The sequence below is a fragment of the Dendrobates tinctorius genome, unplaced genomic scaffold, assembly GCF_039654945.1.
Source record: "Dendrobates tinctorius isolate UK_male_01 unplaced genomic scaffold, ASM3965494v1 ptg000250l, whole genome shotgun sequence".
Lineage (NCBI taxonomy): Eukaryota > Metazoa > Chordata > Amphibia > Anura > Dendrobatidae > Dendrobates > Dendrobates tinctorius.
In genome coordinates, this window is record NW_027361917.1 from 41,752,490 (window position 1) to 41,777,673 (window position 25,184).

At 41.2% G+C, this 25,184-nt stretch overlaps 1 protein-coding gene across 1 annotated transcript in view; it reads right to left on the reverse strand.

Moving 5' to 3' along the window:
• Positions 1-25,184, reverse strand: part of VIT (vitrin) — a 292,734-nt gene that overhangs the window by 64,330 nt on the left and 203,220 nt on the right. The window contains exons 3-8 of the mRNA XM_073557649.1: positions 21,912-21,965; positions 16,170-16,326; positions 15,907-16,040; positions 8,410-8,472; positions 7,353-7,574; positions 5,281-5,331 (exon numbers count right to left, since the gene is read on the reverse strand). Coding sequence (XP_073413750.1) covers positions 5,281-5,331; positions 7,353-7,574; positions 8,410-8,472; positions 15,907-16,040; positions 16,170-16,326; positions 21,912-21,965 — 681 coding nt within the window. The remainder of the gene's footprint in view (positions 1-5,280; positions 5,332-7,352; positions 7,575-8,409; positions 8,473-15,906; positions 16,041-16,169; positions 16,327-21,911; positions 21,966-25,184) is intronic.

Here is a 25,184-nt window from a genome sequence, read left to right on the forward strand (position 1 = left end):
ATTTTCTTCACACCCTCCTAAATATTTTGCACAGTACTGTATACTTACAAGACTGCTATGTTAACCCAAGGAGGATAGAAAATTTATTACATTTGGTCAAATTAATCCATAAAAAGTCTCCATGCCAACACTATATCTGACGTGAATCAGAAGAGGCCATGTTAATTCCAGATTCACCTTTCAAGCTTTAGGCTAACGTTAAGTGATATCTCAGCACAGACTATTACATTTTTTAATACTGATGAGTGTTTTATTGTGCTAATTAGGTAAATATCAAATATCCCAACTTCCTCAGGGAAGCTGAATTTTGGCGGTACTTGGCATGGGTTTCTTTTGTCCCTCAAGATAATTTTCCTATCACTTACTTTCTTTATTCTTCTCCCCTGGACTGGTAGTTATTCAATCTGTTAATTCACATTTTTATTTATGGTACTGGTCATGTGATATCTGATGATGTGCTATTTTTCCATTATTGTTCATATATATATTTCTTTGTATCTGTCATGATCCAGGACGGGGTTTCGCTTTGACCCGTCCTGGTCAGACTGGGGGTTAATTGTTCTGCCTCTCTCTGGCAGAGGGCGGCTATTTAATGCTCACTGGACCTAGGTCCGGTGTCAGTTATACTCCTGCCCTAGGCTGAGTTAGTTGACCTCTTGTGTACGTGTGCCTGATAACTTGTTGCTTGTTTGGTTGTGATCCGGTTCTGTCCCTGTTACGAGTTCTGCCTACCCCTCTTGTACCGCACCGCTCTCTCGTGTATGACTCTCTGCTTGTGACTCGACTACTCTCTGCTTATCCCTTTGGTACCGCACCGCCCTCTTGTGTATGACCTTTGGCTTTGTCTGACCTCCCGTCTGTTTATCCCTCCTGTACCTCGTTTGCCCGTACTGTGTATGAACTCCGTTTTGCCCGACTCTGAGTTTTCTATCTTCTCTGAAAGCTGGATGCTAAGCCCCGCCCCCTTGCAGTCACATGACCGTAGGTCCTGTGCCAGCTTGCTAACCTTCAGCGTTCAGGTCCTGTGCATCTGTACTTTCTGGCTGTTCCTGTCCCCAGGTGTCCCTACAGTGTGGGTGAGTCCCTGCTCAGCGGAGGCTGTACGCTGGCGCTGTCAGGATCCTGATAGTATCTTTGCATTTGATTGATGTTCAGTTGTTTCTTTCTTGGATATCTATTGACATGTAGATTGCCAACACTTGAGCCTAGACTGTTAATTTCATTGTGGCATATTGGTTTTGTGCATGTTTTTAATAGGTTGTATCTGTATTTGGTGTTTTTTTGGACTACAGCATAAAAATATTACATTTTAAGATGTGCCTAATAAAGAATAGTTTCTTTTCCTCTTCCAAATGCCATGATTTTTCACTAAGCAGTGAGTACTCCCTACTATTTTGTTGGTGCCTGCTTCCTTTAACCACCTTTACCCCCAAGGGTGGTTTGCACGTTAATGACCGGGCCAATTTTTACAATTCTGACCACAGTCCATTTATGAGGTCATAACTCTGGAACACTGGATCATGGTGAATCTGACATTGTTTTTCTCATGACATATTGTACTTCATGTTAGTGGTAAAATTTAATTCATATAACTTGTGTTTATTTCTGAAAAAAATGGAAATTTGACAAAAATTTGTATTTTTATGCCCTTAAATAACAGAGATATGTCACACAAAAATCTTAATAAGTAACATTTTCCACATGTTTACTTTACATCAGCACAATTTTGGAACCAACCAAAAATTTTTTTTGTTAGGAAGTTATAAGGGTTAAAAGTTGACCAGCGATTTCTCATTTTTACAACACCATTTTTTTTTAGGGACCACATCACATTTGAAGTCACTTTGAGGGGTCTATATGATGGAAAATACCCAAGAATGACACCATTCTAAAAACTGCACCCCTGTCGGTAGTCAAGACCATATTCAAGAAATTTAGTAACCCTTCAGGTGCTTCACAGGAATTTTTTGAATGTTTAAAAAAAAAAAAAAAAAAAAAAATGAACATTTAACTTTTTTTCACAAAAAAATTACTTCAAGTCCAATTTTTTTATTTTACCAAGGATAGCAGAAGAAATTGGACTGCAAAAGTTATACCTGATATGTGGGGGGAACCACTATTTCGGCGCATGGCAGAGCTCGGAAGGGAACAAGCGCCGTTTGACTTTTTCAACGCAAAATTGGCTGGAATTGAGATGGGACGCCATGTCACCTTTGGAGAGACCCTGATGTGCCTAAACAGTGGAAACCCCCCACAAGTGACCCCATTTTGGAAACTAGACCCCCCCAAGGAACTTATCTAGATGTGTGGTGAGAACTTTGAACCCCCATGGGCTTCACAGAAGTTTTTAATGTACAGCCGTGTTTTTTCCACAAAAATGATCTTTTCACCCCCAATTTTTATTTTCCCAAGGGAAACAGGACCTCAAAAGTTATTGTGCAATTTGTCCTGAGTACGCTGATACCCCATATGTGGGGGTAAACCACTGTTTGGGCGCATGGCAGGGCTCAGAAGGGAAGGAGTGCCACTTGATGCAAAATTGGCTGGAATTGACATCGGGCACCATGTCGCTTTTGGAGAGCCACTGATGTGCCTTAACAGTGGACACCCCACACAAGTGACCCCATTTTGGAAACTAGACCCCCCAAGGAACTCATCTAGATGTGTGGTGAGCACTTTAAACCCCCCCAAGTGCTTCACAGAAGTTTATAACGCCTGAGCGTGAAAATAAAAGTATCTTATATTTTTCACAAACATGATCTTTTAGTCCACATTTTTTTATTTTCCCAAGGGTAACAGGAGAAATTGGACTGCAAAAGTTGTTGTCCAATTTGTCCCGAGTACGCTGATACCCCATATGTGGGTGAAAACTACTGTATAGGCACACATTGGGGATCAGAAGGGAAGTAGTGACGTTTTGGAATGCAGACTTTGATGGAATGGTCTGCAGGTGTCAAGTCGCATTTGGAGAGCTCCTGATGTGCCAATTAGTGGAAACTCCCCACAAGTGACCCCATTTTGGAAACTAGACCCCCAAGGAACCTATCTAGATGTGTGGTGAGCACTTTCAACCCCCAAGTGCTTCACAGAAGTTTATAACACCTGGACGTGTAAATAAAAAAATCATATTTTTTTCACAAACATGATCTTTTAGTCCCCAATTTTTTTATTTTTCCAAGGGTAACAGAAGAAATTGGACCCCAAATGTTGTTGTCCAATTTGTCTTGAGTATGTTGATACCCCATATGTGGGAGAAAAGTACTGTATGGGCACATGTCAGGGCTCGGAAGGGAAGTAGTGAGTTTTTGGAATGCAGACTTTGATGGAATGGTCTGCAGGTGTCATGTCGCATTTGGAGAGTCCCTGATGTGCCTAAACAGTGGAAACCCCACACAAGTGACCCCATTTTGGAAACTAGACCCCCCCAAGGAACGCATCTAGATGTGTGGTGAGCACTTTGAACCCCAAGTGCTTCACAGACGTTTATAACGTAGAGACATAAAAATTAAAAAAATCATATTTTTTCCACAAAAATGATTTTTTTGCCCCCAATTTTTTATTTTCCCAAGGGTAACAGGAGAAATTGGACCCCAAAAGTTGTGCAATTTGTCCTGAGTAGGCTGATACCCCATATGTGGGGGTAAACCACTGTTTGGGCGCATGGCAGAGCTTGGAAGGGAAGGAGCACCATTTGACTTTTTCAATGCAGAATTGGCTGGAATTGAGATCAGACGCCATGTTGCATTTGGAGAGCCCCTGATGTGCCCAAACAGTGGAAACCCCCCAATTCTAACTTCAACCCTAACCCCAACACACCCCTAACTCTAACCCTAGCCCTAACCCTAGCCCTAACCCTAACCCTAATGGGAAAATGGAACTAAATACTTTTTTTAAAATTTTATTATTTTTCGCTAACTAAGGGGGTAATAAAGAGGGTTTGATTTACTATTTATAGCAGGTTTTTATGTTTGGCAGCTGTCGCACGCTAAAAGACGTTTTTTATTGTAAAAATAGTTTTTGCATCACCACATTTTGAGAGCTATAATTTTTCCATATTTTGACCCACCGAGTCATGTGAGGTCTTATTTTTTGTGAGACGAGTTGACATTTTTATAGATACCATTTTCGGGCACGTGACATTTTTTGATCGCTTTTTATTCTGATTTTTGGGCCGCAGAATGAACAAAAAACAGCATTTCATGAATTTCTTTTGGGGAGTGGGTTTACACCGTTCCGCGTGTGCTAAAATTGATAAAGCAGTTTTATTCTTCAGGTCAGTACGATTAGAGCGATACCTCATTTATGTCACTTTTTATGTTTTGGAGCTTTTATGCAATAAAAATTTTTTATATAAAAAATAATTATTTTTGCATCGCTTCATTCTGTGAGTATTCTGTAACTGTTTTATTTTTTTGCTGATGATGCTGTATCATGGCTCATTTTTTTGCGGGACAAAATGACGTTTTCAACGGTACCATGTTTATTTATATGTCTTTTTGATCGTGTGTTATTGCACTTTTTTTCGGCGGTATGATGATAAAGCATTGTTTTCTGCCTAGGTTTTTTTTTTAAGTGGGTCACTAAAGGGGTTAACTAGTGGGACAGTTTTATAGGGCAGGTCGTTACAGACGCGGCGATACTAAATATTTGTATTTTATTTATTTATTTTTTATTTACAAAATAAAAGAATTTATTAGGATTTTTTTATTTTTTATTTAGGATTTTTTTAAAAATTATTTTTACATATTAGTTTACATATTATATTGTTTTTTTTACTTTATTATATTGTCCCAATGTGGGACATTACAATAAAGTGTCAGATCGCTGGTCTGTCACTTTGCAGAGCACTGTGTCAGATCAGTGATCTGACAGGCGCTGCAGAGGCTTCTTTCTCAGTGCCTGCTCTCAGTCGCCTCACTGCAGGACCCTGAAGTACCCCGCGGCCATATTGGATCTGGGGGCCTGCAGGGAGGAGACCCTTGCAGTAGCACAGCACATTGCGCTGCTCTGAGGGTCTCAGGGAAGCACGGAGGGAGCCCCCTCCCTGCACGATTCTTCCCTAATCCCCCGGTACACTGCGATCATGTTTGATCACAGTGTGCCAGGGGTTAATGTGCCGAGGTGGTCCGTGACCACCACTGACACATAGTGCCGGGTGCCAGCTGTGATAATCAGCTGACACCCGGCTGCGATCAGCGGTGCTCCCCCCCGGTCATACGGGGACGGGTACCGTGGATGGGATAGTACGATGTCAGAAAGGGATTAAATTATTTGACTTACTTGATGAGGCAGCAACAATTGATGAATAAGCTGGGTGGATATTACTGGCAGCTGAAAGTAAAGATAAAATAGTAAAATTTTGTATTGTGCATTACTTTTTAGTCAAAGCAACTATTTATTTTAAGAGAATATGTCATCAGGATTTTACTCCCAAAACTACTTATATAGGCACATAGCTTTGTCAAAGACAAATCCAGAAATACATAGCCAGTCCCTTCCTCCATTATGGATGGCAAAGACAGCCTTCAGATCTGCAATAGCTCTTCAGTCTCATTTGCATATAATTTCAAACCCTGACTTTTCAGTAAGGCCGGGATCACACACAGCGAGATACGGCCGAGTCTCGCAGGTTAAAACCAAGCTCTGGCACCGGCACTCCGGAGCGGAGCGTGCAGCTCCATGTATTGCTGTGCGGCTGCACGCTCCGCTCCAGAGTGCCGGCACCAGAGCTTGGTTTTAACCTGCGAGACTCGGCCGTATCTCGCTGTGTGTGATCCCGGCCTAACGGAGGAATAGACTGGCCGTGTAAAGGTATTACTGAATTTGTCTTTCAAAGAGCTTCAAGCATTTATAAAAAGTTTCAGGGTGAAATCCTGCTGACAGATTACCTTTAATTCCTTGTTATACTGATAGAAGAGTATGATATGTAACAAAATGTCTTAAAAGTGCTCACCCAGCTTGCATCAGAGTTTGCTTAATAATCCTTGCACATTCTCCTCTGTGACTTTGACGAAACTTCAAAAACACATAGTTAGCAGTCTAGCACATTCAAAAAATCCAAACTTTATGCTAGATTTAACCAATAAAAATTGATACCAAAAGCCATAGATTAATGAAAAAGATATGTCACTATGCGACGCGTTTCGAGCAACACTAGTTCACAGTGACAAAGATCAATCTATAATAATGTTTTGATTTTATGGATGTGCTGGACTGCTAACTTATGGGTTCTAGAAGTCTACCGTACCTGTTAGTTATATTGCGTCTGAGAATTATTTATCTAAAAACATGGCTTAAAAATTAAATTTATTACAGTCTGGTATCAAATTGTGAAAACATAATAAGGCGGACGATTTAACACAAAAGGATGGCTATACATTAAGTCATATAATGAAAGATATCAGACCATCAACTGGAATAAGATGTAATAAAGACTTAAACACAACTTCAGATAGAAAATAATGTAATTTGTAAATATGAAAATACATTTTCTGAATTTGTTTCCAAAACTTTATAGCGATTTATATTCATTGACTACAAAGCTGAAGTAAATCAAGGGATGATCTTCATGATAACTTATAACTTTATAATTATTTTTTGAGAAGTTTTTCTATACTATACCCCGGTGCCCAATCAATGGCATCACTGTCCCCGCCTTCGGACAAATTGAACATGAAGAGGAAGTCAAAGATCAGCTGAATTTCAGACTTCCTCTTCATTTTCAATTTGTCCAAAGGCGGGGACAGTGACGCCAGCTCTGATTGGGCGTAAAGGTCATGTTTCTCAACAACCGCATGAGAACCCTAGGAGAACGAGTGCTGACACCACAGGAACAGTGCCGGAACAGGAGTTTAACTTTTTTATTTTATCGGTGCCAAGTGTGGGGTATGAGAAGGTGTTGTCTAAGTAGTAGACATCTTCTTTAATTCTAAACTTTATGTATTTATGCCTCCCAAAAAGACAAAGGTATTCTAATGGTGATAATTTTATTGGTTAACTACTTTTAGAATACTTTTGTTTTTTTGGGAATAAAAGTATTCACAGAGTTCTTTGCCTACCACGGTACCACATCATTTTTTATTGTACATCATAAACTTTATTTAAAAACATCTGTAACACATTGAATCCAAAAAGTTACAAAATCATTTGGACTACCACTTATGTTTCATATACAGAAATGATCATATATTGAATATCTCCGTGGAATACTTTGCATGGATAACATTACAGTTCATATTGCTATGCTATAAACCATAGCTCAGTACTTAAGCACAAACTTTTCAAAAGATGACCATTCATCAGTCATACTTTTATTATGACGTGAATGCATGACTTTATTCCAAGATACTGACCTGTATCTCTTGCTCGTACGAGGGGTGGCCTTAACCTTGTTGTCGTTGTGGTAGTTGTTGTGGTGGTGGTTGTGGTAGTAGTGGTGGTGGTTGTAGGTTTTGGTGTGGTAGGCTGTGGAGTTGTCGGTGCTGGAGTTGTAGACGTGGTGGTAGGAATGGTTGTTAAGACGGCGGGTTGAGTTGTCGCTACAGTTGGAGGTGGCACTTCTCGATGTACAGTTTCTTGAAGGGAGATTTATATTGTTAGTTTCAGTTTAACAAATTTTCAACAAAATGTAACATTTACCATGTATTAATGATACATGAGGCCAGCAGCTGACATCAGAAGTGACGCCATATGTTGCCCATAGCAGTCACACCGATGTCAGCTACTTTCCTCTGCACCGCATGTCGTTGGAGTGGCGGAATGTCAAAATATTTTTCTTTACATGTTAGAGAACAGCGGCAGAATCGGGGACCTATATACCAGGAAGGAACCCAGGAAGGGGGACATATATGCTAGGGTGGGGGACATGTATACCAGCATAGGGTACATGTATAACAGGAATGAACCCAGGAAGAGTGACATATATAGCAGGAAGGGGCCCAGGATGAGGGACATACTGTATATACCTGTAAGGAGCCCTGGATGGGGGATATGTACAGGATACGGGACATTACTACATAATGGGGGGGCGCAACATGTATATCCTTATAGGATTTAGAACACTACAAGGGCCCATACATTGGACCAACATGCAGTAACTCTAGTTACACCACTGATGTAGAGCATATAAGGTCTTCTAATCCTATATTCCTAGCAGAGTGAGATGGGGTTCGATTTTTAAGATAGGCTAACCACTGATCCTCTGTGTTGCCCTAGAGATGGGAGACACATTTATCAGACATTAATGGCATTTCTCATAGCTATGCCATAATGGTTTGAGATAAGAATACCACTATAATATTTTGAATATTCAATATCATGTTTATATAATGGGTATTTTTATACTTAGAATTATGTAAAAAATCATCACATTATATGCATATTTGTGGCAATAATCTTGACCAAACTTACCTACTTTCACTTCAACGTACTCAAGAACTGTGGGATATGTGACACCTTTCTTTCCTTTACCCTCTGAGAAGAAATACCAGATATGATTTACTGAAAAAATTGTAGCGTTACAAATAATAGGATACTTAATTTATAATTACTTTTAACCTTTAGGATTTTTATAACTATATTTGTATGTTGGTTGTTTGAATCACCTAGATTTGCAGGAAAGGTTTCATGGTGATGATTTTATGTGCTAGTTATTGTACTCAGGACTGCCACAATTTTCCCAACTTTTAAGAGTTATATTTACCCTTGCAGTTATTTCATGCTAACAAGTGTTATAAAGACGTTTAATAAAAAATAAGATTGGTGGCATTAAATATATTAGGTAACATAAATATGGAATGGCTTCATGCAAAGGTAATGGAGAGCAGCTATTAAGAATAGATAATAGTAAAAACTTGATTCTAGATTTGATTACATGGATTTAGATCCTTTAGGGGAAGTTTAGATTTCTGCATTTAAAAATTTATGTGAATTTTAGCACATGCAAATATAAAACTCAGCGTGCCCATTATTTTGTGGATTTGCATTGCATCCTTACAATGATTTTTAGTTTTTGTAATGCAAAAAAATCAATAACTGAAAACTAGGCCATTTTCTGTAACCCCTTCTAAGGGCTCGTGCACACAGGGACAGCACACTGACCCTTGTTATTCAACAGAGCAGTGCAGATGACTGATTTTTTTCAATGCCCGAATCTGTCTCTGGAAAAAATCGTAACATGCTGCGATTTGACTCTGAAATCAGATGAGACTCACCCATTCAAGTCTATGGGTGCGAGAAAAAAATTGTTTGCCAGTCATAATAGCATCGGATACATTGCAATTCTGTAAAATAGAAAACTGTAATTGGTTTTGTAAATCATTAATTTCTGCTACTGTAAAAAAAAGAAAACAAAAACAAAAAAAAACGGATTGCACACAGTTGACAAGTGACAAAAATATCGTCCCACTTTTCTGGATGAAAATCAGAAGCTAAGGAGCTGTAAGTGCATCAGCATGGCTTAATCACTTCCACACTGAACTTCTAAGCCTGGTTTGTTGAGGCCACAGCTGCACTTTGGGGTTATAAAGGAAACAACTGGCTTATCTTTTAGAGAGCTAGACAATCATATTAAAGAATCACTCCCATCAAAGTTTTTATTCTCTAGGTATATTGCAGTCATCATATTATAAAACACAGTGTACTTACAAATGATCATTTTTCCCTTCTACCCAGCTAATTATTTTTTTTCCATTAGGTCTATGACATCAGGTGATTAACAACTAACTAGCGCCCCTTTTGAAGAAGCTCATGGCGAAACTGCATCGTTGGGGCAAGGAAGCATGATACATCAAAGATAAAGCACAAGTCACTTTGTAAGTACCTTATAGAGAGGGTTTGGGGATACACCTTTCCCTTTTTTCCATCTCCTCAGATTTTCTCATTTATTTATTAATTAACTTATTAATATAGCATGTATAGATATACCTCTTTGATCCAGGACTCTATGTTATATTATCATGTATTGAATAGGGCAATGTGAAACATTTAACATCTCCACATAGGTCATCATCATTTGTGTTATACACTTGCACTTTGATTATGATAAGTAGTTTTTTGTGATACCTATAGATTTTTTCTGTATCAATTTTTTAAGGTATTCTTTCCCAAATACCAGGTCCAACACAACTCCTTAGAACATAGTGCTTTTTAAACTCCAGTGTCAGGGCATTCATTTTTTGTTCTCTCTGTGCTTGAATTTTTATCAATAATTTTAAATAATTTATCTATAAAAGTTGTCCATTTTAATAATTTTTTTTGCAATATTACATCTTTGTCCCCTCAATAATTCCTATGAGGTTATGTATAGAAATAGAGTGAGGCCATGCCCACTTATGCATACCCTCCAGTCCCGGGTCAGAAACTGGCCAATTCCACAGCACACAGCACGTGCATCAGGAGGATTCAAAAGTCTGCAGTCGCATTTAACATAGTAACATAGTAACATAGTTATTAAGGTTGAAGGAAGACTTTAAGTCCATCTAGTTCAACCCATATCCTATCCTAACTTGCCCTAACATGTTGATCCAGAGGAAGGCAAAAAAAAAAACCATGTGGCAAACAGTAAGCTTCACATTGGGGAAAAAAATTCCTTCCCGACTCCACATATAGTAATCAGACTAGCTCCCTGGATCAACGCAACACTAAGGAGACTAGTGTATATACCCTGTAATATTATACTTTTCAAGAAAGGCATCCAGTCCCGTCTTAAATTTTAGTAGGGAATCACTCATTACAACATCATATGGCAGAGAGTTCCATAGTCTCACTGCTCTTACAGTAAAGAATCCGCATCTGTGAGTATGCTTAAACCTTCTTTCCTCCAGACATAGAGGATGCCCCCTTGTCCCCGTCACAGGTCTAAGAGTAAAAAGATCATTAGAAAGGTCTTTGTACTGTCCCCGCATATATTTATACATTGTAATAAGATCACCCCTAAGCCTTCGATTTTCCAAACTAAATAACCCCAAGTGTAATAACCTGTCTTGGTATTGCAGACCCCCTAGTTCCCTAATAACCTTGGTCGCTCTTCTCTGAACCCGCTCCAGTTCAGCTACGCCTTTCTTATACACCGGAGACCAGAACTGTACGCAGTATTCTAAGTGTGGTTGCACTAGTGACTTATATAGAGGTAAAATTATGTTCTCCTCATGAGCATCTATGCCTCTTTTAATGCATCCCATTATTTTATTTGCCTTTGCAGCAGCTGCCTGACACTGTCCACTAAATGTGAGTTTGTCGTTCACCCATACACCCAGGTCTTTTTCAGTGACAGTTTTGCCCAGTGCTTTATAGTTAAGCACATAATTATACATCTTGTTCATTCTACCCAAGTGCATGACCTTACATTTATCCCATTAAAGCTCATTTGCCATTTATCAGCCAAAGGCTCTAGTTTACATAAATCCTCCTGTAATATAAAATTGTTCTCCTCTGTAATGATTACCCTGCAGAGTTTAGTGTCATCTGCAAATATTGAAATTATGCTCTCTATGCCCTCTACAAGGTCATTAATAAATATGTTAAAAAGAAGTGGGCCCAAAACTGACCCCTGTGGTACCCCACTGCTAATCGTGATCCAGTCCAAGTGTGCTCCATTAATAATCACCCTTTGTTTCCTATCCCTGAGCCAGCTCTTAACCCACCTACACATATTTTCCCCTATCCCCATTTTTCTCATTTTATGTATCAACCTTTTGTGTGGCACCGTATCAAAAGCTTTTGAAAAGTCCATGTACACCACGTCCACTGCATTCCCTTGGTCCAGTCCGGAACTTACCTCTTCATAAAAGCTTATCAGATTAGTCTGACAGGAACGGTCCCTTGTAAACCCATGTTGATATTGGGTCATGAGGTTATTCTTCTCCAGATACTCCAGTATAGTATCTCTTAGAAAACCCTCCAGGATTTTACCCACAGTAGAGGTTAATCTTACTGGCCTATAATTTCCAAGTTCAGTTTTTGTCCCCTTTTTGAATATTGGCACCACATTTGCCATACCCCAGTCCTGTGTTACAGACCCTGTTATTGAATCTTCATAGATTAAAAATAATGGTCTACCAATGACTGTGCTTAATTCCTGCAGTACTCGGGGGTGTAGCCCATCTGGGCCCAGGGATTTGTAAATTTTATTGATTATTAGACGCCGCTGTACTTCCTGCTGGGTTAAGCAGGTGACATTTAATGGAGAATTTTTTTATCACTGATCATGTTATCCGTCATGGGATTTTCTTGTGTATATACTGTTGAATATGTTGGGATTATTTTTACTTTCTCTGGCAATGAGTCTCTCTGTCTCAATCTTAGCTGTCTTGATTTGCTTTATACAGAATTTATTTAATCTTCTGTATTTAGTAAATGCCTCATCACTACCTAGTTGCTTTAATTCTCTAAATGCTTTATTTTTGTCACTTATTGCACCCCTTACAGCTCTATTTAGCCATAGTGGTTTCCTCCTATTTCTAGCATGTTTATTTCCATAAGGTATATACAGTTGTGGCCAAAAGTATTGACACCCCTGCAATTCTGTCAGATAATACTCAGTTTCTTCCTGAAATTGGTTGCAAACACAAATTCTTTGGTATTATTATCTTCATTTAATTTGTCTTAAATGAAAAAACACAAAAGAGAATGAAGCAAAAAGCAAAACATTGATCATTTCACACAAAACTCCAAAAATGGGCCAGACAAAAGTATTGGCACCCTCAGCCTAATACTTGGCTGCACAACCTTTAGCCAAAATAACTGCGACCAACTGCTTCCGGTAAACATCAATGAGTTTCTTACACGGCTCTGCTGGAATTTTAGACCATTCTTCTTTGGCAAACTGCTCCAGGTCCCTGATATTTGAAGGGTGCCTTCTCCAAACTGCCATTTTTAGATCTCTCCACAGGTGTTCTATGGGATTCAGGTCTGGACTCATTGCTGGCCACCTTAGAAGTCTCCAGTGCTTTCTCTCAAACCATTTTCTAGTGCTTTTTGAAGTGTGTTTTGGGTCATTGTCCTGCTGGAAGACCCATGACCTCTGAGAGAGACCCAGCTTTCTCACACTGGGCCCTACATTATGCTGCAAAATTTGTTGGTAGTCTTCAGACTTCATAATGCCATGCACATGGTCAAGCAGTCCAGTGCCAGAGGCAGCAAAGCAACCCCAAAACATCAGGGAACCTCCACCATGTTTGACTGTAGGGACCATGTTCTTTTCTTTGAATGCCTCTTTTTTTCTCCTGTAAACTCTATGTTGATGCCTTTGCCAAAAAGCTCTACTTTTGTCTCATTTGAAGAGAAAATTCTTCCAAAACGTTTTAGGCTTTTTCAGGTAAGTTTTGGCAAACTCCAGCCTGGCTTTTTTATGTCTCGGGGTAAGAAGTGGGGTCTTCCTGGGTCTCCTACCATACAGTCCCTTTTCATTCAGACGCCGACGGATAGTACGGGTTGACACTGTTGTACCCTCGGACTGCAGGGCAGCTTGAACTTGTTTGGATGTTAGTCGAGGTTCTTTATCCAACTTCCGCACAATCTTGCGATGAAATCTCTTGTCAATTTTTCTTTTCCGTCCACATCTAGGGAGGTTAGCCACAGTGCCATGGGCTTTAAACTTCTTGATGACACTGCGCACGGTAGACACAGGAACATTCAGGTCTTTGGAGATGGACTTGTAGCCTTGACATTGCTCATGCTTCCTCACAATCTGGTTTCTCAAGTCCTCAGACAGTTCTTTGGTCTTCTTTCTTTTCTCCATGCTCAATGTGGTACACACAAGGACACAGGACAGAGGTTGAGTCAACTTTAATCCATGTCAACTGGCTGCAAGTGTGATTTAGTTATAGCCAACACCGGTTAGGTGCCACAGGTAAGTTACAGGTGCTGTTAATTACACAAATTAGAGAAGCATCACATGATTTTTCGAACAGTGCCAATACTTTTGTCCACCCTCTTTTTTATGTTTGGTGTGGAATTATATCCAATTTGGCTTTAGGACAATTCTTTTTGTGTTTTTTCATTTAAGACAAATTAAATGAAGAAAATAATACCAAAGAATTTGTGTTTGCAATCATTTTCAGGAAGAAACTGAGTATTATCTGACAGAATTGCAGGGGTGTCAATACTTTTGGCCACAACTGTATTGTGCACAGGTCCTATTAAGGATGCTCATAAATGTCTCCCATTTTCTTTGTGTATTTTTATGTCTCAGGATATCATCCCAGTTAAATGCACCAAGATCATCTCTCATCCGTTGAAAATTTGCCTTCCTGAAGTTTAGTGTCTTTGTAACCCCTCTACTACACATCTTATTAAAGGCCACCTGATAACTTATTATTTTGTGATCACTATTACCCAAGTGACCCTCAACCTTTATATTTGATATGCGGTCTGGCCTGTTGGTTAATATTAGGTCAAGCAGTGCCCCACCTCTTGTTGGGTCCTGAACCAGTTGTGAAAGGTAATTGTCTCTCATAGTTGTCAAAAACCTATTACCTTTGCTGGAACTGCAGGTTTCGGTTCCCCAATGTATTTCAGGGTAGTTGAAGTCCCCCATAATAATGACTTCTCCTTGAGTCGCTGCTTCATCTATTTGCTTGATGAGGATATTCTCTGTTGCTTCCATTATTTTTGGAGACTTATAACAAACCCCTATCAGTAATTTATTATTTATCCCCACCCCCCCTATCTCTACCCACAGGGACTCTACATTTTCATTAGATTCATATATGTTATCACGCAGGATGGGTTTTAAGGATGATTTTACATATAAACACACGCCTCCCCCTCGCTTATTTGTACGGTCATTTCTGAACAGACTATAGCCCTGTAAATTAACCGCCCAGTCATGGCTCTCGTCCAGCCATGTCTCAGATATCCCCACCATGTCATAATTATGTTCCAACAACATTAACTCTAATTCCTCCATTTTATTGGCGAGGCTTCTGGCATTAGTATACATGCACTTTAAGTATCTCTCTGTACCTCTATTCTTTCTTAAATTATTAACTGTTCTAACTCCACCCCCCCATGCCACGCCACCCTCAATTTCATCATTTGTGCCCAGGTCTCTATCTGCACTGTCTTCCCCTCCTATAAAAGGAATACCCTCCCCCCGTCCCTAGTTAAAACACTCCTCCAACCTTCTAGCCATTTTCTCCCCCAGCACAGCTGCACCCTCCCCATTGAGGTGCAGCCCGTCCCTAGCATAGAACCTGTAGCCAACTGAGAAGTCGGCCCAGTTCTCCAGGAACCCAAACCCCTCCTTCCTACACCAATTCCTGAGCCAATTATTAACCTCCCTAATCTCCCACTGCCTCTCTGGCGTGGCACGTGGTACAGGAAGTATTTCTGAAAATACCACCTTGGAGGTCCTTTCTTTAAGCTTGCAGCCTAATTCCCTGAAATCATCTTTAAGGACCTTCCACCTACCTCTAACTTTGTCATTTGTGCCAATGTGCAACATGACTGCTGGATCCTCACCAGCCCCTCCCAGTAATCTGTCAACCCGATCAGCGATGTGTCGGACTTGAGCGCCAGGTAGGCAGCACACATTTCGACGATCCCTGTCTTTGTGACAGATTGCCCTATCTGTTCCCCTAATAATTGAGTCCCCCACTACCAGCACCTGTCTGGCCTACTTTGGACTGGCCTACCTCTTTAACTTTCTCCCCGTAGCTATTTTTCCAGTTTTTGTCAGACATGATTTAAACACTGTTTGCCTTCATATTACCATTACACCTGCAGATATCCGTTTTTGGAAATGATGGGTTCTTTTTAAAAAGTTATTCCCATCTCAGTCTCCCATGGCTTAAACAGGACTAACTGTCTATGCTCCAATCTCAATAGTTATGGCTACAGACACAGCAGACTCTCGGTAAAACAATAATGGAAGATAAGCAGTGCTGATCATTTCTTGGCTATTACCTGCTACGACAAAGGACTCTTTCCAGCGAGGAAGAGAAAGTGATCGTATCCCATTTGAGAAGCTTCCCTTGTAACCAGACTGCCCAGCGACTTTCCGAACAAGAATCTTCCCTCCTGAGTTGTCAATGACACCGCTGTAAAAATATATGAACATTGCTTTCAATATAATGTCATCCGTATTGTAATCAAGTGTAATGTAATCATGGGTGTTCATGTTGTGATCATGTGGATAATAGAATTAGCTCTTGTTCAAACCTGCAGACCTGTGAATGGCAGCTGTGCAGATGCTGGAAAAAGAGGCATATATGTCTGTGCCATATACACGATGCTTCCCATCTTGGCAACCTGCTGGACACTTTGCAAGGAACTCTGGGTTGACTATTTTGCCTGCTTTGATGTCACAGTCAATGTGAGGAGCATCTGCGCAAATAAACAGGTAAGGTTTATAGTGGTTAGTCTATAGAACATTATCAGTCTTGGCCAATAAAGTTACAAAGAGAACACTATTCCCAGTGATACAAAACAGAGAGATGATAATTCCACATAAATTACTGATATGATTTTCATAACTTTCCTGGAGTTTAGCATTAAAGGATAATCGTGCTTTTTAGTAACTTTTTGGAATAATCTATCCTTATGCATGGAGAACAAAACTTACTGGCCTTTATATGATTTTTACTTTGCACTTTCACCAGTTTTTCGTTCTGTAAGATCTAGTTCTTAATTTGCAATTTACTCTGAGCTAAGGGAGGAGACATGGCTGCTAAGATTTCTGCCTTACACAGCAGCACACAGAGATGGGAAATATTCCTTGCCTGAGTATTTTGTTGCTGTTGGCTTATGAGCTTCTTCCTGGCTTGCTTATGGAGATCCTGCTGCTGCTCATTTACTCAGTGCTCTGCCTTATCACTTCCAGCTGCCTTCAGTCCACTGTGCTGCTTCTTGATCCTGTGGTGGTTACCTTTTGTCCTAACTTCTAAAGAGAGGAGCTATACATTTCTGGTACTGCTGTGGTCCGTACGAATTTCTGACATTTCTATTATCTGAGTAGTAATTCTTGGATTGTTCTGTGTGGGCTGCGGTGCTGGACTTGAGCGGGACTTTTCAGCCCAAAAAGAAGTACACTGGAAAACCTTCTCCTTGTTGTACTCCACCTGCATACATGTATTTCTGGAGTTCCATGAAAAGTGTCGGCTCCACTACCTGCATATTGCTGGATCACCACATTTAAGTGCCAGTCGCACTCTTGCTTCATATAACTGCTGGACTTGCTTGTATTAGTGGTCGCGCCCCACTATCATAGTTGCTGGACATTTCCGTTTTGTGCTGATCACTTCGCTGTAATTTCAGGATTGTCTCTGTTAGTTTATGTTATACTCCTTGCTTTGTTAAATACAGTTTATTGTTCTCACATTCGTTTTATCCCACGCAATCAGATTCCATAGTACCTTCATAAGGGTAAGTTCACACAGGGCGTTTTTTCTGCAGGAAAACCTGATTTCTTGGCAGGAAAGAAGCTACAGCAAAAACACAGGTTTTTAGGTGCGTTTTTTAGTGTGGATTTGGTGCATTTTTTGTGTCTCTTTGTCCATGCTAATGTCCATGACTTTTCTGCAGAAAAAAACACTGCAAATAATGATACCTGCATTTTTGCTGTGTTTTTGCTGCATTTTTGCAGCGTTTTTTCAACACCCATTCAAGCCAAAGGGTGAAAAACGCTGCAAAAATTGTTAGGCGTCAGGTTTCTGCATCTGCTCTGCAGGAACCCAGAGCCTTACATTCTGCGGTCTCTGCGTCTTGGGTGACGTTCAACCCGCGTGCGCATTTCCGCCATATTGCTCATCTGTCACTACTTAGCAGCAGTGTTTACACCTACTGCACGATGGACCCCGAGCGGCGAACGCACTTTATTATTTATTTTTATTTAGGCAAAAATTGTTAGGCGTCAGGTTTCTGCATCTGCCCTGCAGGAACCCAGAGCCTCACATTCTGCTGTCTCTGCGTCTTGGGTGACGTTCAACCCGCGTGCGCATTTCCGCCATATTGCTCGTCTGTCACTACTTAGCAGCAGTGTTTACACCTACTGCACGATGGACCCCGAGCGGCGTACGCACTTTATTATTTATTTTTATTTAGTATGCTCCGCCGTTCCTAACATTATACTAGCGCCAGGGTCTGGCTAGTAATGGCAGATCAGCAGCAACTCCTACAGTACATTCGGCAGCTAGAGTGCCGGTTGACTACTCTTGAGAGTGCTATCTCAGCTGCGAAGTCTACCGAGTCTGCTGTACAGGCAATCGCAGAGGCGGTTTCACGTATGTCCACTTCCTCCCCTGCGCCGACAGTTTCCCGCCTCCCGTTGCCCAATACATTTTCTGGCGATGGTGCCTCCTGTAGGGGTTTTGTGAGCCAGTGCTCTATCCAGCTGGAGTTACTGGCTGTGCGATTCCCTACGGAACAGGCTAAGGTGGAGTTTATTGTTTCCCTTCTGTCGGGCAGGGCGTTGGAGTGGGCTACGCCACTATGGGAGCGTGGTGACCCAGAGGTTCGGACCGCTGCTCAGTTCTTAACATCTATCAAGCAGGTATTCCTGGGACCACGGGTTGCGCACGATACCTCTCTTCAGCTACTTGCATTAACTCAGGGATCTCTTTCGGTCAGCCAGTATGCCGTTCATTTTCGGACACTGGCTTCCGAACTGGAGTGGTCTGATAAAGCCCTCATCCCTGTGTTTTGGAGAGGTTTAGCGGAGCATGTTAAGGATGCTCTGTCTACCAGAGAGGTGCCTGCAAATCTGGAGGAGCTGATTGCCATTGCCACCCGCATTGATCTCCGTTTTTCGGAGCGCGGGCTGGAGCGTGCTCAAACCAGACGGAAGGTTACTATGGCTCCCAACCCATGGAGGTGTCGCGCGCCAGTCTCGAGGCGCGTCCGCCACTAAGCGTCACTTGCGGTTACCACTGTCAGCACTCTGTTCCCCAGGATAATGGGGCCCCGCAATGGCCAAACTTGGTGCCGCCGGGCAAGACCTTTGTCCCCCTTGCCTTTGGCTGAAGGTTCTCGCGTGGGCACACACGTCCAGGGCGGGTGGTCACTGTGGCTACATGCAGACCACAAAACTCCTGGCAGGGTCTTATTGGTGTTCGCACAGGTCTCGGGACACTAAAAAGTATATTCGGGCATGTGCCTCTTGTGCTCGGAATAGCTTCCTTAAACAGAGAGTGATCACGCCCGCCGACACACTGCAGCGTTCCACTTCAACTTCTGCTCCTGGCGATTTTTCTGCTCCCATTGTCTCCCACGTGTCCCTTCTTAAACCTGGCGATCTTGCCGCCTCTGATACCTTCCACGTGTCCCGGTTTTTCGTGTCACCTGCCGGGACATCAAACTTGCCTTCGGACGAGTCTGAGGCCTATGCCTCTGATGGGCACAAGGTGGTGGATTGGAAGGCTCAGAGGGGAGGGGGCCTTGGGTGGGGTAATATTAGGTGTCAGGCTTCTGCATCTGCTTTACAGGAATCCAGAGCCTCACATTCTGTGGTCTGCTGCTGTCTATCTACTGCAGAGAAGATTACTTTGCAGCAGATCGCTCCAGAGACTAAGTCCCTCTGTTCTCCTACTGAGCATGCTCACGAGACGATCTCCCATTGGAGATCGGGAGTCATGTGCCCAGGTCCTGCTCCAGATCTCATTGGTCCAGCTCGGAGATCTGGAAACTTCCGGAAGGTCCCGGCTATAAAAAGCGCGCATGACCGTTTGGCCATGCGCTAGTATAGTCTCTAGTTGCTACTGTGTGAATGATGATGGATGTATGAACCTGCGAATGACTCATTAAGGTCCCCTCCCTCTGATATTACGAATGTGTACAGGGACTTAGATTAGAGTCAGCGCCAGCGCGTGGCAAGCCTCAAGCCACTACAGCATCATCCACAGTGCTAGCGTCCGACATTGCGCCTGCTTCCTTGCTTTGTCGACTAGCGGCAGTGTCCTACGCCGTGCTGCTGTTGCAGCCCTCTTTGGCGTCTGCAGTAGCAACGCCACACGCATGGTAGGTCTAGATGGACGCAGCTCCTCTGTCTTGGGTCCTCCTCCTGTGACCAGATACAGTGTGTGCATTTTCCTGAGACCTGTGACACTAACAGGCTCAGCCTTTTGTGTTTACCTCTGCTGACATCTCTGTGAGCAAACAGATTGCTTAGCGCACTTGGGTGACGTTCAACCCGCGTGCGCATTTCCACCATATTGCTCGTCTGTCACTACTTAGCAGCAGTGTTTACACCTACTGCACTTTGGACCCCGAGAGGCGAACGCACTTTATTATTTATTTTTTATTTAGTGCATTCCGCCGTTCCTAACAAAAATGCTAAAAGAAGTGACATGCTCTATGTCCAAAAAAAGCAACAAAGCACAAAATCCTGATGACACAAAAAAACAATGTGTGTGCAGGAGATTTCTGAAATCTCATAGGCTTTGCTAGTACTGTAAAAAGCAGCTGAAAATTAGCATAAAAAAGCAGCAAAAAAAAACAACAAAAACGCCCAGTGTGAACATACCCTAATTGTTACAGATTTATGCAAAGTTTGTTAAAAGTACAGTTCCATTTTAACTAGTTTCTAAAACGTTCTAAAGCGTCACAGCATGATGGTAGCTGGGAGTCAGCTAATAAGGCCACAACTGGACTTCTCATAGAGATGACAGAGATGGTTTATTATCATCTCTGTCCTCCCGATCACTGTATACGCAGCACTAAACTAGCGCTGTCTATACAGTAATAGGAAGACCTAAAGGTGTTTCCTTTACCAGACCCAGTGATCATTTGATTGCCAGATGTAGGAAGAGAGCAGGAGCTGCTGAGTTCTATAACACCCAGTTAGGCCTGCTAAGCAACCAAGAGGCTGGATTCACTCTGTAACTAGGGCTAATATCCTAGTCCCAATCACAAGAGAAATCAGATTTAAAAAAAAGTATTTCAAAGTTGAAATGCCCCAAAAGATCTCTGTATGACCTTATTCGGTGACAATATATGACATAAATAAATAGCAGGAAAATAAGCAAAAAAATAAATACAAAAATTAATAAAAAAGCTACTGCCAATCCAAATTGCTGTTACTAGCCCTTCCAACATAAATAAACTGGAAAGGGAACACATTTTAAAATGTATGATATTTTATTGATGGCTTTTAGTCACAAAAAAGGTCATAAACACTGTAAAAGCAAACACATATTACCATTATTTTGCCACAAATATAATCTGATATTGGCAAAAAATAAAAGATGAGAGTATGAAAATACCCCAAAAATTGGGCTTTGGGCAAATTTTTTAAAGCTCTTTAAACTCCATGTCCGAAAACCCCCTAAAATGTGTCTGATCAGGCAGTGGATAAAATGGCATGGTCTTGAACTCTTTAAAGAGTTTTTCATTATTATCAGAAATTTTCCTTTTCCCAAAATTCTGCTGATGGATGCAAATCTGATCAAACCTGTCAGTCAGCCTTGTCCAATTGAAAAACGATGCGAGAAAGAAAGCTGCTTTTCATTTGGACAAGGACATGGCGGGTGGACAGGTATGGTCACATGTTCCTCTACCAACAGCCATGTTTTGGATGTAAGTGCTGTGTAGTCTGTGAGGAAGGTGTCACAAAGAAGCCTAGGAGGAGAATTTGTAATACTTATATATTTCCAAATGCTTCAAAATCATATTTCATAAAAATAAAGTTCAAGTGGCCACCCCCTTTAATTGTATACTTGGCTGAGGTTTACAGGAATAACATTCAAATGATCATGACATACAACACTTTACAGCTTTAACCTTCTGGACAATAGTTCAGTTAGATCAATTAATTTAAGTAAATCAGTTGATTGTGGCTCGATGATGGAAAGATAAATTATATATAACAAGCACTTTGTTATATACATTGTCACATCCCAATGGCAAAAATAACCAGCTTTGTTTTACATCAATAAGACCACTGGGTGGCACTGGAGATGTTAAAAAATATTACATACGTTTATTCTTTCTGTTCTTCTTAGAAGATACACATGTACAAGTCAGAATCAAAACTGTAAGAAATGAGCAAATAGAGGTTACAAATACAAAAACTTTAAAGATGTGTCTTAGTTCTAATGCAAATTACATATATATATATAAAAAACACTGGATTAATTATGCTCAGCATGTTGTACTAATTAATGCATTTAAATATAATTCATTGCAAGTGAAGTGACAAAAGTTCATTTAAAGTGACTTTACCTGTAATATTCTATATTAAAAACTTTTTTAATGAATCAAAAATCAGAAATAAAAAGTTATTGCAGCTGATTGCATACTTGGAATATCTGTTAGTGCTTATGTATGTGAATCAGTTAAAGCAAGTCTAAATAACTCAGTCTGCTGCAGGGAAAAAGTAGCACTACTTGGCACCCATATGTGGTGCCTAGTACTCCATGGCAGGAGCTGCTGTTCTTTCTAGTAAAGGAGGATCTCAAATAGAATAGTCTGATCAGTGATATCACACTGGCATAGACTGATATTGTTGGCAGCGGTTTAATCTCTGTACTGTCCAGTCATTCAACGGTGAATCTACATACTGTATTTATTCAGGAAGAAAGATAACACAGCTTACAACTGGTGTTTCTTATAGCTTAGGATCTTAGCTTCTTGTCTGTCAGCTTGCAAAGTGCAAGTAAAGATGTGCTCCAATGAAGCAGGAACTTCCTGATTCCTCTTTTTAACAGTGCCTTACTGGTAATCAAACACTATTCCTGGAGACAGAAACTCATGTACTATTAAACAGTAGTAAATAGTAGTCGATGCAATGTATACAATAATAAGCATTACTCTAACAGATATGTCTCTCCTTATACACATGAATGAAGAGAGCGGGCAATGAAGCAATGCCAGGAGGGCCAGAGATTTCCATGACTCACCCCATGACCAGTCCTCTCAGTCTACAATTTCCCTGCTCCTTTTAAAACTGTGAATTATCTGAAACACTGCTCACTTAAGACTAAAACCTAGACATCTGGAATTTGGGAGTCTGTCCCTAATGGCTATTTACTGTGGTTTGGAGCAGCTTGAATCACCTAACAGGTTCAATTTAAAGGATTATGCTCAAGTTATTTAATGGGTAAAGTTGCAAAGTGCTTGTAAAAATAAGCAATTTACCTTTTAGTAAAATAAAAATCCATTCTCAAGCAAGAGGGAATTTGTAATTCTAATATTTACTGCTCATTGCTACCGGTCGGAACTGCTCAGTGGTAACAGCTTGGTATTGCACATCCGCCCCCTATACAAATCAATAGTGGACGGATGTGCAGTACATGGCTGCAGCCGGTATTTGTTTACGCTGTTGCACAACTGAACAGTTCCAATTTACAGAAACAACTGATTGGGCGGGTGTCGGATGTGTCGCAACCAGAGGCGTATCTAGGGGGCTACAGCCAGGCCGCCTAATACGGCGGTCCGATGTGTTCCCCTGGCAGCTGTATTCTGCTGCCCCCCGGACTGGGAGATGGCAGTACTCTGAGACAGCTGCCAAGCTTACAGCCATCACAGAGAAACTGCAGTGTGCTGGCTCCCAGTGTTCAATAGTGCGCAAGTACAATTGAAGCTCTGACAGCCGGGTCAGAGCGCTGTCAGGAGTGTGATCATGCCATGCGATTACGCTGCTGATGTCACTCAGCATTGGTGCAGAGGCACAGATGGATGGTAAGTACAGTGGGTACGAAAAGTATTCAAACCCCTTTAAATTTTTCATTTTTTGCTTCATTGCAGCCATTTGGTAAATTCAAAAAAGTTCATTTTTTTCTCATTAATGTACACTCTGCACCCTATCTTGACTGGAAAAAACTGAAATGTAGTCATTTTTGCAAATTTATTAAAAAAGAAAAACTGAAATACCACATGGTCATAAGTATTCAGACCCTTTTCAGTATTGATTAGAAGCACCCTTTTGAGCTAGTACAGCCATGAGTCTTCTTGGGAATGATGCAACAATTTTTTCACACCTGGATTTGGGGATCCTCTGCCATTCTTCCTTGCAGATCCTCTCCAGTTCGGATGGTGAATCTTGGTGGACAGCTATTTTCAGGTCTCTCCAGAGATGCTCAATTGGGTTTAGGTCAAGGCTCTGTCTGGGCCAGTAAAGAATGGTCACAAAGTTGCTCTGAAGCCATTCCTTTGTTATTTTAGCTGTGTGCTTATGGTCATTGTCTTGTTGGAAGGTGAACCTTTGGCCAAGTCTGAGGTCCAGAGCACTCTGGAAGAGGTTTTCATCCAGAATATCTCTGTACTAGGCCACTTTCATGTTTCCTTCAATTGCAACCAGTCATCCCGTCCCTGCAACTAGAAAACATCCCCCTAGCATGATGCTGCCACCACCATGTTTCACTGTTTGTATTGATTGTATTGGGCAGGCGATGAACAGTGCCTGGTTTTCTCCACACATACCTCTTAGAACTTTTTGGTCATAATTCTATCTTCGTCTCATCAGACCAGAGAATCTTATTTCTCATAGTCTGGAAGTCCTTCATGAGTTCTTTACCAAACTCTATGTGGGCTTTCGTATGTCTGGTACTGAGGAGAGGCTTCCGTCGGCCCACCCTGCCATAAAGGCCCATCTGGTGGAGGGCTGCAGTGATAGTTGACTTTGTGGAACTTTCTCCCATCTCCCTACTGCATCTGTGGAGCTCAGCCACAGTGATCTTGGGGTTCTTCTTTACCTCTCTCACCAAGGCTCTTCTCCCATGATTGATCAGTTTGGCTGGACGGCCAGGTCTAGGAAGACTACAGGTGATCCCAAACTTCTTCCATTTAAGGATTATGGAGGCCACTGTGCTCATAGGAACCTTGAGTACTGCAGAAATTCTTTTGTAACCTTGGCCAGATCTGTGCCTTGCCACAATTCTGTCTCTGAGCTCCTTGGCCAGTTCCTTTGACCTCATGATTCTCATTTGGTTTGACTTGCACTGTGAACTGTGAGGTCTTATATAGACAGATGTGTGCCTTTCAAAATCAAGTCCAGTCAGTTTAAATTAAATACAGCTGGACTCCAATGAAGGAGTAGAACCATCTCAAGGAGGATCACAAGGAAATGGACAGCATGTGACATAAATATGTGGGAAGGGTCTGAATACTTATGACCATGTGATATTTCATTTTTTGTTTTTTAATAAATTTGCTAAATTGTCTACATTTCTGTTTTTTTCAGTCAAGATGGGGTGCAGAGCGTACATTAATGAGAAAAAATGAACTTTTTTGAATTAAAAAAAATGGCTACA